This window comes from Myotis davidii, unplaced genomic scaffold (genome assembly GCF_000327345.1).
Source record: "Myotis davidii unplaced genomic scaffold, ASM32734v1 scaffold637, whole genome shotgun sequence".
Taxonomy (NCBI): Eukaryota; Metazoa; Chordata; class Mammalia; order Chiroptera; family Vespertilionidae; genus Myotis; species Myotis davidii.
In genome coordinates, this window is record NW_006289494.1 from 850,337 (window position 1) to 865,057 (window position 14,721).

At 43.0% G+C, this 14,721-nt stretch overlaps 1 protein-coding gene across 1 annotated transcript in view; it reads right to left on the bottom strand.

Annotated features, from left to right (window-relative positions):
• CLYBL (citrate lyase beta like) overlaps positions 1–10,696 on the bottom strand; it is a 119,520-nt gene extending 108,824 nt beyond the window's left edge. Inside the window, exons 1-2 of the mRNA XM_015562782.1 lie at positions 10,555–10,696; positions 8,964–9,105 (exon numbers count right to left, since the gene is read on the bottom strand). Of these exons, the coding sequence (XP_015418268.1) occupies positions 8,964–9,105; positions 10,555–10,696 (284 nt within the window). The remainder of the gene's footprint in view (positions 1–8,963; positions 9,106–10,554) is intronic.
• Between the last annotated feature and the right edge of the window lie 4,025 nt (positions 10,697–14,721).

The window sequence follows — 14,721 nt, forward strand, 5'->3', positions numbered from 1 at the left end:
CTTCAAGAGGCACTTAATCCCATCATCCGCGGTTCCAATTGCCTTGCAGCATCTATCAGAAAGAACCTAAAGTAAAATGATGCAGCTACATAGTGTAATTAAACGCAATTCAGGTAGTTACTGCTTGGGGCCCTTTACGGGTCCACATCCTTAAAATGGCCCTGCAGGGATCCTAAACACTGTACTGTTTTAAATTTGGTCAGCAACACTATCTGGAGGAAAAGGAGACATATGAAAAAACCACCACCAAACAACAACAAAAAGCTTACCACCCTCTCCTAGTGTGAACTGTCAAGCAAAAGAAAGAAGAAGGAAAGTCTGAAGTGAAAAAAAAACACCAACAACCCACAATTCTCTGCTACAAAGTGAAATAAACATAGAAAGAAAGGAAGGAGGAAAAAGAAAACTGATGCTTTCCAAATTCACCAGTTCCTGTCCTAACCCAACCTTTGCACTTAAGCGGGGTGGGGGTGGGGGGAATGTAGTAATACTGGTTGGTTCTCTTCAACATGAAATGAAACAGCCTTGTAAGATCTATAACAAAAAAGTAGAGGCTATCTGAACATTTAAACTCATTAAGAAAAATACAAAATGAATTTGTGGTGTGTCGAATTCCACAGTTACTTATAAAGGCAAGGTGTGAGAAGTACTTTTTAAAAGTTTGGCCAAGATTTCTAAAGCAATTTACTTAAATCACTAAAAGGAAACTGGGCGCTGAGACGGTTAGGCTTCATTCATACTTGGCTTTCTGAGCCAACATGAGTTTAACACGGTGTTTTCTGCTGTTTGCATTTAACAAAGAGCCGTCAATGACAGAAGGTTGGGAACAGGGGTAATTCTCTGGTTTTGATTCTTGGCTAAAGTATTTTTAAGTAAAAACACAACTCCCCAACAGATGTAAAACTAAATGTTAAAATAACAATGTGTGTTTAAGTTTTACCATCATTTCCCCCTTTATAATAAAAACGGGAAGGAAGGCTTCCTGTTAATTTACGAAAGAATTTCAGGAAAAAATGCTAAGCGCGTGCCTGAATGGCCTACTGGATATTAAGGAGCTTTTCAGGAAAGACGCCAGGTTACTCCCAGGATAAGGTGCATTCTGGAAGCAGCTGACTCCTTGTCACTAGAACACAGCACTTCACAGCTGCACCTATAAATACTTTCTAAGATGCAAATTAGTGGCAAATGTAATTGTGGCCTGAAAACTACTATATGTGAGTATGTGAGGGTCATATGACATGTCATTCAAATCATAAAATAATTGTCAAGAGAGATAGCCAACAACAGTTCATTTAAACACAGACCAGTTCATTCCCCACACAAATATGCTAGCAATTTAAGTGAGTGCAAAAACCTACACCTGAAAATGCAAAACTTTAACCTTAGTCCTGGATGGGTAGCTCAGTTGGTTAGAGTGTCATCCGGATACACCAAGGTTGTGGGTGAAGCAACAATGAATGCATAAATAAGTGGAACAACAAAGCAATGAAGTAGTATTTCTCTCTCACCTCTCTCCCCACCTCCCCTTCTTCTCTCTCTCTCAAATCAATTTTTTTTTAAAAAAAGTGTAACCTTATACGAACTACCAATGCAAAATGGCACAAATTGTGTTTCTGTCTCTAGTAAAATCAAACTTAAAAAAAAATCTGTTATTTTTTAAAAAAATCTGCTGTCCATGCTTTTCAACTATATTGATCCTAGAGTTAGAAATACTGTAGATGCTCAAATGGTTTTATGTTGTGAAATTAAGTGTTTTATATAAGTTCAAACCTATTGCCCTGGCCGGCAGGACTCAGTGGTTAGAGCATCCGCCCTCGAACCGAAGGGTCACAGGTTCGATTCCAGTCAAGGACATGTACCTGGGTTGCAGGTTCCCCACCCTGATTGGGGAACATGGAGGAGACAACCAATTGATGTGGTTCTCTCACACTGATGTTCTCTCTCCTCTCTCCCCTTCCTCCCTCCTTCCCACTCTCTCTAAAATCAATGGGGGAAAATCCTCTAGTGAGGATTAAATAATCCTATTTATTATTATTCAGTGTTCAGTTTGTTTTCAAGTAGTCATTCAAAATCAATAGCCCTCAATTAGTAGGGGTTGTGGGGCTGATACCCCCATCACCATATTCTTGTCACCCCTGCCTTCCAGCTGCCCTGGTGAAGTGACTTACTCTGTGGGACTGAGAAGACCAAGTGGATGACAAAAGCACCCCTGAGCTTGATTCCCTGTCTCTGCACCATCACCACCAAATTCCCAATTGATTTCATGATCGGGCATCAGTGCTTCTTTGCCACAACTGTGCTGCTCAAGTTAAGCTAACTGAAAGTAGGGCACTAAAAAAAACACATCCAAACCCGCATTTTTGATCCATCAAAATATCTGTTTCATCTCTTACAATATTTTTCACTAGCTTGGATCAAGATAGGCAGGTACTTTCTCTTAACAGGGGACATTTTAGGAATACTCAAAAATAGACTAAACAAGAGAAAATGAATTAAATGATAATGAATTTCTGGCAAAAGTCTGGACTACAATCTGTCTTTTGTAACAATTCCCACGAACAGGTGTTTTTATCAATATCAGATTTCTTTCCTCTCTCGCCCCAGGCCTCACACTGCTCCCTTGTCCCTGCAGCTCCCCTGGAACTCCCCAGGAGCAGCCCCACAACCGGCCCTTCGATTCCTGCCCTTGATCCAGCAGTGTGCACACTGGCTAAACACTGCCAGATAAGCTGAGAGCAGGACTTGAAAATGCAGCCTAATTACTGTGATTACAATCTGTGTCTCAAGCAGCCAAGGCCTCCGGAAAGTGTCTCCAGGCAACCTGTCTCTGAATCAAAAATCGCAGTTTGAGAGATGCAGAATCTATACACGCGGACTTTCCAACTCGTTAAGTCATAATATGGGCATCAGTTGGATACCTTCTCCCGAAACATGGAACTAGCATAAGCCCAGCACACAGGATGTACCAGTCAGACAGAGAGAAAAGAGGTTCAAACAGAACCCAAGTAGCCACAACAACTGCAAACACCAGAGCCCCACAAAGTGATGCCCAGAGGGCGATTTTCTTGAGGTGACCTGAGGTGACCTCGGAACCCAAACCAGGGAGCAAGGGGGCACTTGAGACATACTCATAGGCATTATTGCTCTGCAAAGAGCAGGGAAGAATTTGTTCTGAGAACCTCGAACCTCCTAGTATCCATGTGAGTTGTGTCCTGACCACTGAGCTCTGGAAAGGCAGATGCACTAGAGCAGCGGTTCTCAACCTGTGGGTCGAGACCCCTTTGGCGGTCGAACGACCCTCTCACAGGGGTCGCCTAAGACCATCCTGCATGTCAGATATTTACATTATGATTCGTAACAGTAGCAACATTACAGTTATGAAGTAGCAAGGAAAATAATTTTATGGTTGGTTCACAACATGAGGAAGTGTATTTAAAGGGCCAGAAGGTTGAGAACCACTGCACTAGAGTCAGCAAAAAGGACACCACACATATCTCACGTGACAACAAAGAATTAAAAAAATATTGATGTGAGGGAACGCTAAGATGTTTCATTTTCATGGGCTCATAAACATCTCTTTCAACAAGTCTGAATCATTTGGAAACCGGTTAAGCAGCAAGGCGGCTAGTTTTGCTCTGGAGTGCACGGTGCATTTTCCTTTTTTCACAGACTGTGAAGATGTGCTTGTCCCTGTCCAAGTCCTGGGGCCAGGGAATTAGAACAGAAGTAATTGCTCCGAATCATCATGCAGAATTCTAAAGGAATTTCTATTCTCACTGTGACATCACAATGCCAGGCTTCCAGACACTGCCCTAGAACTGAGGAGTGTGATTTCACATCTCACCCATCACAGGGATCCTTCTGCAGCTGGTGGGCACCATCCGGGCCTTCTCTGTGCCTATACACGGGCTTTGGAGGATGGGAGACTTTTTAGAGGACCCACGGGTCAGTGTGGTTTTGAGACAGTAGGTAAAACCTGACCTGTCATTCTGAGCCTGGCCTGAATCGATCAACATGTGTTGAAGACCACAGAGTCTTTACAATAATATGACTTCAAATATTTTTCTTTCCTCCATTTCCTTTTTCCAAGTACTCAATTCACAAGGTGTGTCTGTAAGTGTGTTTATTTGAATATGCAACCACTTTTACTGGTACAGGGCTCAGCTGTTTTAAGTCAAAAACCCTGAAGATAGAAGGTAAAAAGTTTCAGTATAAACTCATTCTATAAAACACCATTATTTGATGACTTCTTTATTTGCTGATTACTCACTCTAAATAAATTTTTAAATATTTGTGATTGTATGTTTTAAGGTTTGGTAACTTCAGATAGTAATTTTTCTTTTTTGAAGAATTAAATGAAATCACAGCATTAGCTGGGCAAAATAAGCCATTGCTGCTTTTAAAAAATTCACTGATTCCCATGTCAGGCTCCTTTGCCACTCAAAGTGAACAATCTATTAAGTCAAAACTTTTGAGTACCTGAGTTTTCATTTTTTGGTTTTGTTTTTTGTCCAGGTATGATGAGAGAGCCAGCAAGTCTCCTAGTCTATTTCTGAGCCTGAACCTCTGGGTCTGTTTAGTTGGCAATAAGAACTGGGCCTTTGGGCTCATGGACACTGATACGAGTTTATCAGCATCTAGCACAGGCCTGGTATGTGGTCACCCTTACGTTTGTTGACCAATTTGCTTACCCACTTCTTTCCTGCTTAAATGTAGGAACCATCCAAGTCATCATCACTGCGTTTCTCAATGGCAAGAAACCCATACTTCTGTTCCATTTCTAAGACAAATTCTAAGAACTGTCAGCTCTATACTATGCCAGAGTCACAATCTGGCCCTGCAGACTGAAAAATAGCTTAGTCGACAAGACCACTAAAGAGAAAATGCACCAAAAATATGCTCTGATCAATTCAAGTAAGTATAATGAAGACTGTCCCCGAAATAATTTCAACCAATTTTATACAATTGATTTCTTCTTTCAATGAGCCTTTAATTTACTCAATCCCTGATTGAGTTGTTACATGAATCATGAAGGTTTAACTATGAAAATAAAAGCCGATATTTCAATCAGGGAATACCCAAGATGGTTTAATTAAAGAATTTTTGCATTTCACTTACAGAACATTGCTCCTTAACTACGGCGTGGCATTTATTTAAAATGTCCCAGAGGCAATTAAGCCTTTGATTAACAATAAAATTTTCTTCCTTAGCTTCATTCTCAATTACCAGGAAGCTCATTTCTCATCGCCTGGAATTTCCAACACGTGGTGCTCACGGATTTAACTTGCATGTGATTCCATATAATCCACCAAAAAAGGTTAGAAGAACCTGAAGTATACAGAAGCTAGCCCTCCTTAAGGGTTGGAGCTCTTACTTGTGTTGCCGTTTGCCACACCTGTCACCTCTGACTTGCAGCCTAGCGTGTCCACAGATGTGTGATGACTCCCCTGAGTCAGGAGGGAAGCAGGGGACCTGGTGACCAGGACACAATTCCTGACTCGAGATCAGTTGTCCCTGAACTCAGAGAAGAGGAAAGACAGCGATTAATAATATACTTGCTCTAGTCCATGTTTTGAGGAGAAAACAATGACCAAGTCCCAAACTAGCTAGCTCAGGAGACCCTTCCACTTCCCTGGAAAGGAGGTGACCGGTGAGGAAAGAGCAGCAGTTACGGGCATGAGCTCTGGAATCCAGCAGACCTGATGACCTCATGAGGTCAACCTCTCTAGATCTCAGGTGACGAGTTGGATTGTCGTGAGAGTGAATGAAGTGGTGCACATACACCCAATAAAGTGCCTCACACACAGGAAGTCCAATCAATAACAGCTGCTATGAAGGAGACACTTTCCCTCCACTTTCCTGACCTCCGTGAGCTAGACACATGGGTCTGGAGCAGTGCGTCACGCAGGACTCTACTCAGGCATGCTGTTCTCCTTTCTCTCTCTCTCTCTCTCTCTCTCTCTCTTTCTCTCTCTCTCTCTCTCTCACACACACACACACACACACACACACACACACACACGCACGCACGCACACGGTGGCAGGCACTCTGCCACACCAAGGGAGCACACCTACCAAGGGGACTGGGGAGCCTGCCTCCATGCTATGGGTCAGCACTGCATAAAATAAATAAGTCAGATTTATATCTCTTCTCTGATGGTCCCAGGTCTTCAGAATTTAATAGCTTGGCAAGCTATATATATATAAAAATTCTGACTTATCAGTGAAATTGCAATCAGCTGTACAATAATGTTTCATGATCACTATGTACATTAATCTACATCTGAAAAGAGGAAAATCAAAAGGATTTTGCCACTCATTTTATTTTAATGTTAGACAAATTTTGATTCAGTATTTCATTGATTCAACAAGCAGATATTAGACACCTAAAGCAGGCAGGGGTGGGAGTATGAGGGTGGGGGAGGATTTGCAAATAAGGAGGAATCAGCCTTGTGGGGGTTGAGCTCTAGTCTTAGCACAAGAGGGCAAATGCTAACACTGGTTGGAAAACAGTGGCCCAGAACTCAGGGGTGAGAGGGGGGATTCGAAGAAGACTTCTCAGAAGAGGTGACGCCGATAGGACCTTGGAGGGGGGAGGACACACTCCAGAGGCAGAAAGTACATTGTGAGCGAGCAGAATGAGGAAGAGCACAGGCAGCTCACCAATTTCCTCTCCTCCGTTATCATTAGCAAGTTTGCTTTCCTTGCAAATGCCACGGCCCCCTCTAAGTGGATGGGGAGAATTCGCAGTTATCTAGCTATTTGAAATATCAAGACAGTGTCCTTTTTCTGATCCTGTAAGTCTAATCGGTGACTAAAACAGTGACACCAATATCCTAAAATTTTCTGAACCAAAACCTCCCCTTTTTGCTCTCTGTTAAGATTTATTTATGCTTTAAAAATCACCTTAGAAATGGATAGGGCTTAAGTAATAACTCTATTTTAAACAGATAGGGTCTTCCTTTAATATCAGAGTCATATTGAACAGAGACACAACCAGAGTATATTTTCCATTACCTGAACCCTGTACTCAGTGTACAAGGAACAGTATGTCTATACACAGACACAAAATGTTAAAATAAAAGGTACCAGGAGCCACACAAGGGTGAATAAACTTAAGTCTCAGTGGTAGACTTTGTTCTTTTCTTCTAACATCCATCGAGTCCTTTATTTGCACTATCTCACCAAACCCTTTCAACAATCCTATGGAATACCTACTATTATTGCCTGCTATTTTATACAGGGAAACACAGTTTATTTTATTCTGTAACTTTAAATGTTCAAACACATAGCTACTGACCACATTTTGCCACATTTCACCTCTGATACCTGTTTTCTCAGGGTGTGGCCCATGTGGAAGCGTATTAACTCACACCCACATTGGCCAGAAAAGCTTTGCTCTTAAAAAAAAGAAAATCCAGAGATTCAGGCACAGAATCTGTCGCTTTGTGCTACAGTTTAGAACTTTAGGACATGGCTCAGCAAGCTTTGTCTGAAAGGGCCATAGATAGGAAATATTTCAGACCCTGTATGCTGAGAGACAAATGCAGACGTATTATATAAGGCAGAACGCAAATTCCCACACAGTTTTTTTATCGACAAAATTAAATTGAGTACAATTTTTTGATAATGCAGTATTATTCCTGAGGGGGGGGGGGAGGCATTCTTTTGGGAAAGGATAACATTTTGCTTCGTTGGAGTTCAAAGATAATGTTCCCTATCATCAAATCATTCATCTGAAGAAAACATTCTTAGCGTCAGGGCTGAACAAAAACAGGTGGAGGGCAGGCTCTGGCCGGGGGACCCTGGTTGAGAACTCTTCTCTGAGGGTTTAGCTGCAGACACAGACATATGCCTTGGAGACCCAGCGCTTCGCAGACACAGAAGTGCCCTCACTACGATCTCGTGGCAACGGGAAGTGGCCAGGACTCAGGCCCTGGGCTTTTAACCGCAGGTGGCGTCCCAGCCCTGCTTATTATTCAGGGACATCAATAAGCAGAAAGCTTCCGGCTCCCACTCCCACTCCCCTACCTCCTGTGGGAGTCTCACTTTTTAAAATATCACTTGTTAACTCAGGAGGTTTGAAGTCACTGCCACACCTACCGGGTTGTGCTGCACGAAAGAAAAGTCGGTTTGGTGTGAATCACAAAAAGCAACGCTATATTCTCTGTTCTTTATTATTTATTTTTAATCTCAATTTCATGTTCCTTAGTCCCCCTATCCTGACACCAATAATTAATTTTTTGATAAAGTTTTAACAGATCCATTCTGTATTCCTAAATATATCCACCATTTCATCCTCCTTTTAAATACAAACCCCAAAACTCTGTCTTTTGTGGGCTCCTTGCTTTGTGTGACCACAGGGAAGGGGTGGGGGAGTTGAAGGGGGAGAGGTGAGGAGGGAGGTTATTGGCTCACAAAAGTCCAGACAGTATTTGACTAAAAAAAAATGCCGAGCAGGGGAGCAGGGTGGAAGAAATGAATCAGAAATCCCACAAACAGAGGACGGTTGTTTTTCTTTTAAAAGATTAAGGATTGTAGGTTTTCATGCTTACTCAGGTGGAACAAGAAAAGATTTTAACCTCTTTGCCTCATTCAGTTTGGGGCCTGAACAAAATAAAAGTGGGGCACATTCAAAACATCCATTTTAATTTTCTTCTTCCCTTGGAGATGGCGAGACAACATCTGGTGAAAGGTTCGGGGTTGCATTCCACTCAGTGATAATCATGGAGAAGGAAAGTCAAAGGAAAGTGCACACCACAGGCGGCAAGGGAGACGGGACTTGTCCAGCGTGTCCCCGCCTTCCCCGGGGCAGACCTGTTAGGCAAAGCGGCCTTGCCATTGCCAAGCAAATTCCGGTTCTAGCATCGAGCAGGGACCCTCAGTCCTAGTTGTTCTGAGTGAGTACGAAATGCACACACACACACAGCTGTTTTATAGGAGGCGCGTGAGCCGTTTCTTACGAGGAGAGGAACCAGGTTTTCCAAATTAGCCCAACTTGCAGCTGATGGGCTGAACCCCCGTGCATCTGCATCCATAACGAACTGGGGCTCCGGAGGACTAACAATGCCTCCAGGAAGTAGTTAAACGCCACTATGTCGTACACTGGCGGAGCACAGGATAAAAAGCAAGGGAAACGGGCAAATGAAGAGAGGGAGGAAGTCAAGGCAGTAATTTTGACAATAAAATGGAAAGCATTTTCAAGCATTCAAATTACAACAGGGGTTCAGTTCAGCCTGAGCAGCCCTCCATGTCTACACGGACAAGTCTGTTAATTTCCCTGATAGAGCCAACTGCCCAGTAATTAAAATTTCTTAAAGATTTTCTCTTCTCTAACCATCCCTATTGCATATTACATTATTGGGATTACAAGATTTTAAAAATTAATCTGTCTAGGGCGGGGGGGGGAAAATGGACACATATGTAATACCCTTTGTAATACTTTAAGCAATAAAAAAAATAAAATAAAATTAATCTAACTCTCTAATTACGATAAGGCAGAACATGAGGTAATATAGTTGGGGGGGATAGAGACAAAGGGTTTTAAGAGGCATGATTTCAGGGAGTCATAATTTTTGTGTACTTTTAAAAAATTAAATATGTTTTTATTGATTTTAGAGAGAGGAAGGGAGAATGCTAGGGAGATAGAAACATCAGTGAGAGAAATATCATCGATTGGCTGCCTCCTGCAAGTCCCCTACTGGGGATCGAGCCTACAACCAGCGCATATGCCCTGACCAGGAATTGAACCAGCAACCTCTTGGTTCATGGGTTGATGCTCAACCACTGCGCCACACCAGCTGGGTGATTTTCATGTTCTTTTTGCTGACCCCGGCATTATACCTGGCATATAACAGATGCTAATTAAATATAGACATGAATAAATAAATGAATGCAAAAGCCAAATACATTAAATTAGCTTTAAATAAATTTCCCTTCCTTACTTACATGATATTGACAACAATTATTGTAAAGCATTTTCAAAATTAGAAGAGCAAGTGAATGGGCCTCATCTCCTATTGCAGCCTAACCAACTGCAAATGTTTCTGGTCTTTCCATGGAACCGTAGTAAGATTTATTTCAATGTTCTGAGGTATTCTTCTTTTCTTCTTCAAAGCAAGCTAGAGAGTCATTTATTCTGTGGCTAGGCTCTTTATTTAAGTGAAGAAACTAAAGTCATCTTCAGCTTTTGAGCAAGGATTTGCTAGCCCAGTGGTTCTCAACCTTCTGGCCCTTTAAATACAGTTCCTCATGTTGTGACCCAACCATAAAATGATTTTCGTTGCTACTTCATCACTGTAATGTTGCTACTGTTACGAATCATAATGTAAATATCTGATATGCAGAATGGTCTTAGGTGACCCCTGTGAAAGGGTCATTTGACCGCCAAAGGGGTCGCGACCCACAGGTTGAGAACCGCTGTGCTAGCCTATTTTGACTATACCAATCCATATAACTTTAGAGTCCATGTTCACTTTTCTTTATATAACACAGCCTGCCAATGTTGGGCTGCAATCACACCCCCCTCCCCAAACCCCTCGGGGGGACGCTCACTCGTGGGCTCCGGGGCTCTTGCAGGTGGGTACTGCACTCCCATCCTCCCGGTTGTGGTTTCCTGGTCCTCCCACTGAGGCTCCAGGGGTGGCACCTGCCCCTGGCTTCCCTGAAGAAGCATCTCGGGCTGCATGAGCTGCATTGCTGCCCCCAGGCCTCTGGGTCTCCTGCTTAGAGGCACCCTGTCCCCCAGTCCCACCCACGCACAGAAGGAGCCATCTTGCCCCTCCTCTTGGGCCTAGTATGGCCCGTCCTGAGAAAGATGAAGGGAAAGTGCTTCAAGTCCCAGGTTCTCACTCACAAAGAGGTCAGCAGTGCAGCCGAATGTTTTCTGCGCAGCGTGGCTAGTGCCACGGCTGCCTAGGAAGGCCATTCACTCCCACCTGCCACCAGGCCACCACACTGTCACACACTTGCAGACTGTAGTGGTGCTGGTTCTACACACCTGCTAGTCCATTTATTGAATGGATGTTAACCCAGCAACCTGAGGCCTTAATTACCAACCTAGCGACCAGTTTCCTGAGTGCCCACAGGTACATCTTGAGATCCACAGCTATGGTGACAAGGCCTTGGAGACCCTGCCATCCTCTAGCCAGTGGCTGGTCTGGCAACAACACTAACAATATTAACACAGCACTGATGGGGGTGGGTTGGAGTGACAATGTCACTTGGACTCAGGGCAGTCATACCTACAAGACACTCAAGTACAGGCTGAAAGTGGGCCAGGATGCAGTGCCCCCCTTTCTACCTTCTCCCTAACATTTATCAATAGATGAACATCATGCTGTGCTAACTGACAGAGAAAGAAAAAGATTCACCAATGGGCCAATGCCCATCTGCACTTTCGTTGGCCCCCACTGGAGGGGAGGAGAAGAGTGAGGATGTATCTTATGGCTTATCTTTCCCCTCCTCCCATTTATGTACATTTCCAAAGCCCATCAAACTTGGAAGATATTCAGCCCCAAGCAGACCCATGTGTCTGAAGCACACAGAGGATACTATGCCTCAGAGAAACATTTAGGGCCCGTGCCACTGACCACCACTGCCTGTGTCCTTTCCTTAAACACAACTGATACTCAAGCAGATGGTTGACAAAGGAGTCCCACCTAACAGGCCAGGAAGAAAGGCCGAGTAAATGACCTCTAGGTGGAGGGTCTCTGGGCTAAGATCACATGTGCATCGTCTCTACATAAATGGCTGAGTACCTTTGTTGGTCACCAATAATGTGTAAGGCACACCACCGCCTGAGAAGACACTCTCTCCCAGCTTTAGGGCTCATATTTCTTAAAGGTGAGAGAAGTCAGTCCAGATCATTCTTTTCAGTGCTGGTTGTTTCGAGCTTAAAATGAGAAATTACCCTTTTTAAATAATTTTTTTTTTAATCAATTTCAGAGATGAAAGGATAGGGAGAGAGAAATAAAAACATCAATGATGAGAGAAAATCATTGATCAGCTGCCTTCTGCATGCCCTACTGGGCTTGGAGCCTGTAATCTAGGCATGTGCCCCAACTGGGAATCAAACCGTGACCTCCTGGTTCATAGGTTGGTGCTTAACCACTGAGCCACGCTGGTCAGACGATGAGAAAGAACTTTTTTTAAAAAAATACATTTTATTGATTTTTTACAGAGAGGAAGGGAAAGGGATAGAGAGTTAGAAACATCGATGAGAGAGAAACATCGATCAGCCACCTCCTGCACACTCCCCACTGGGGATGTGCCGGCAACCAAGGTACATGCCCTTGACTGGAATCGAACCCGGGACCCTTGGGTCCGCAGGCCGACGCTCTGTCCACTGAGCCAAACCGGTTAGGGCAGAGAAAGAACTTTTAATGCAGTTCTTCATCCTGATCTACAGGACGAAGACAACTGGATGGCCCTTGCGTTCTGCTTTCTCTGGTGCAAAGAGCAAGGCCCTGTAGAACTTCTAGAACATAACTGTGCAGAAAGAAGTTTTCAGCATTCTAAAGCAGAACAGCTATCTTGGATGTTTAAAAAAACTGCTGTGTTTTAAGTATTGAGATGGACCCAGTTTATACTGAATGGGTTTTGAGAAACAGTCATCACAAAACACATTAAAAGCAGCATTGAGATCTGTCAATATTAATACTAATCCTGTCTGTAAAGGAAAGCCAAAAGGTCCTGTGAGGTCTATTGTAAGATTTAAAAGGACAATTTCTTCAGCTTGCATTTATTACACGTTGGCTGTGGGAGAGAGTATCAGATGTATTTTTAAGTCTAGATCTCTTACCTGCCTGCTTCAAAGGAACTGGCTCATTTGCTAGGTGGCCTACTTTTGCTACTTTCTGGATCCTAGGTCTGACCTGAGGAGGTTTGGGGGAGGGTGATGTGCTTCTGTTCACCCACTTTTTCCCCTTGGTTTCAGAAGATGAGGACCACACTCTTGTTTTATGAGAGGACCTTCTGCCCTGCCTCCCTCTGAAACCCGGATCTGAAAAAGGACCTGCAACCATGGAAGAAATGCAGACAGTCTTGATTTTATTGAGGAAGTTCAGGCTGTGGCCTCTTTCTTCTCAGCAATCACCATGCTGATTGTGAAAAGGCAAAATCTGGAAGATTTCCACTGTAGGAAATACTTTAAATATCTGTAATTATGCTTCAAATAAGCAAGTGAGGCTGGTATTCCCCAGACATAAAAAGTCTTTGAGGTATTTTCCTCAAATGAGGAAAAGAGGTTCTGAATATACTTTCTTGCACCCTTTTTGGTGACACGAAGTAATGACCAGGTAACTTCTGGGGCGCGCTCCGCGTGCATGATTTGAATCAGAATGTAAACGCTCGATGATGTCCTGTAGATACCTATGTCTTAGGAATGAGGGGGTGGGGGACCAAGCCCCATGCTGGTTTGATTCTCACACCACGACCTGAGCAGTAGCTCTTCCCTTTCAGGTGAGGACAAGTAATGACAGCCTGTGTCCTTCCCATGGCACCACTCTGCCACAATGACTCTCTCCAGTTTCAAGTCTGAAAAGCCTATCTATCACTCACACCACTTCAGTTAGCGTTCCCAGAACTAGGGCCAGGCCTGAGTAATCTATTCACAGATGTGCTTCAGAGAAAATCACCCCACAGTCAACGCTGATGATCAAAACTAGGATACTGCCCGACAGGCGTGGCTTAATGGTTGAGCGTTGACCTATGAACCAGGAGGTAACAGTTCGATTCCCAGTTAGGGCACATGCTCAAGTTGCGGGCTCCATCCCTGGTAGGAGGCGTGCAGGAGGCAGTCGATCAATGATTTCTTCTCATCATTGATGTTTCTGTCTCTCTCTCCTACTCCTTTCCTCTCTGAAATCAATAAAACTTTTTTTAAAAAAAATAGGATACTTAGGGGTTTCCACAACTTACAATAATTACTGCAAATATGAATTAAAAACCAGTTACATTGAGAATTATAACAATGGTGTTATAACACCAGGAGCCTGGCAGAAAGTGGGTGTTTCCTTAATTTGGGAACAGTACCCCCCCCAAAAAAAATTAATAAGAAGTCTCACATCTTATTCATTTTAAAATGAAAATTTTATAAACCCTTATGATTGGCTATTAAGCCTTTAGCAGGATAATAGTAATAATCATGAAATGTACTCTAAAATTAATTCTGACATTTTGCCTCAACTTGTTTACATAAATATATCTGATGCATAATTTCATTAAAATAAGCCCAACTACCCCTCTTTCAACAGAAAAACAAGACCTTCCACTGAAAAGATGGGATTCTATCTATCCATACCGAAAATGATCTTCCTCACATCATGACGGCTAGCCTGTTGCCTTCTTACCCATATGCAGGGGCTGATTTAACAGGGCAGGAAACAGCAGACCTAAACATCTACCCCATGGACAGAGTGAGTAAACCACAAGCAAGAGGGTAGTAAACCACACACCACCACAACGGCCTTTTCAAACTGTCCGGGTCCATCAGAACCCAAATCCAACTTTTCAATAACACCTAAATGTATGGATACCTAATAGACCTTGCATTTGCAATAAAGTAAACATTATGTACCTTTCCAAAATCAGGTCATAAAATACAATAGGTATGTGACTGAATTTGTGGTGTGTTTTTTTAAACAGTTTTAAACACATCCTAACCTGTATAGAGATCAAAACAACCAAAAGAATTAACATTTGCCATGGGGTTTCTATAGC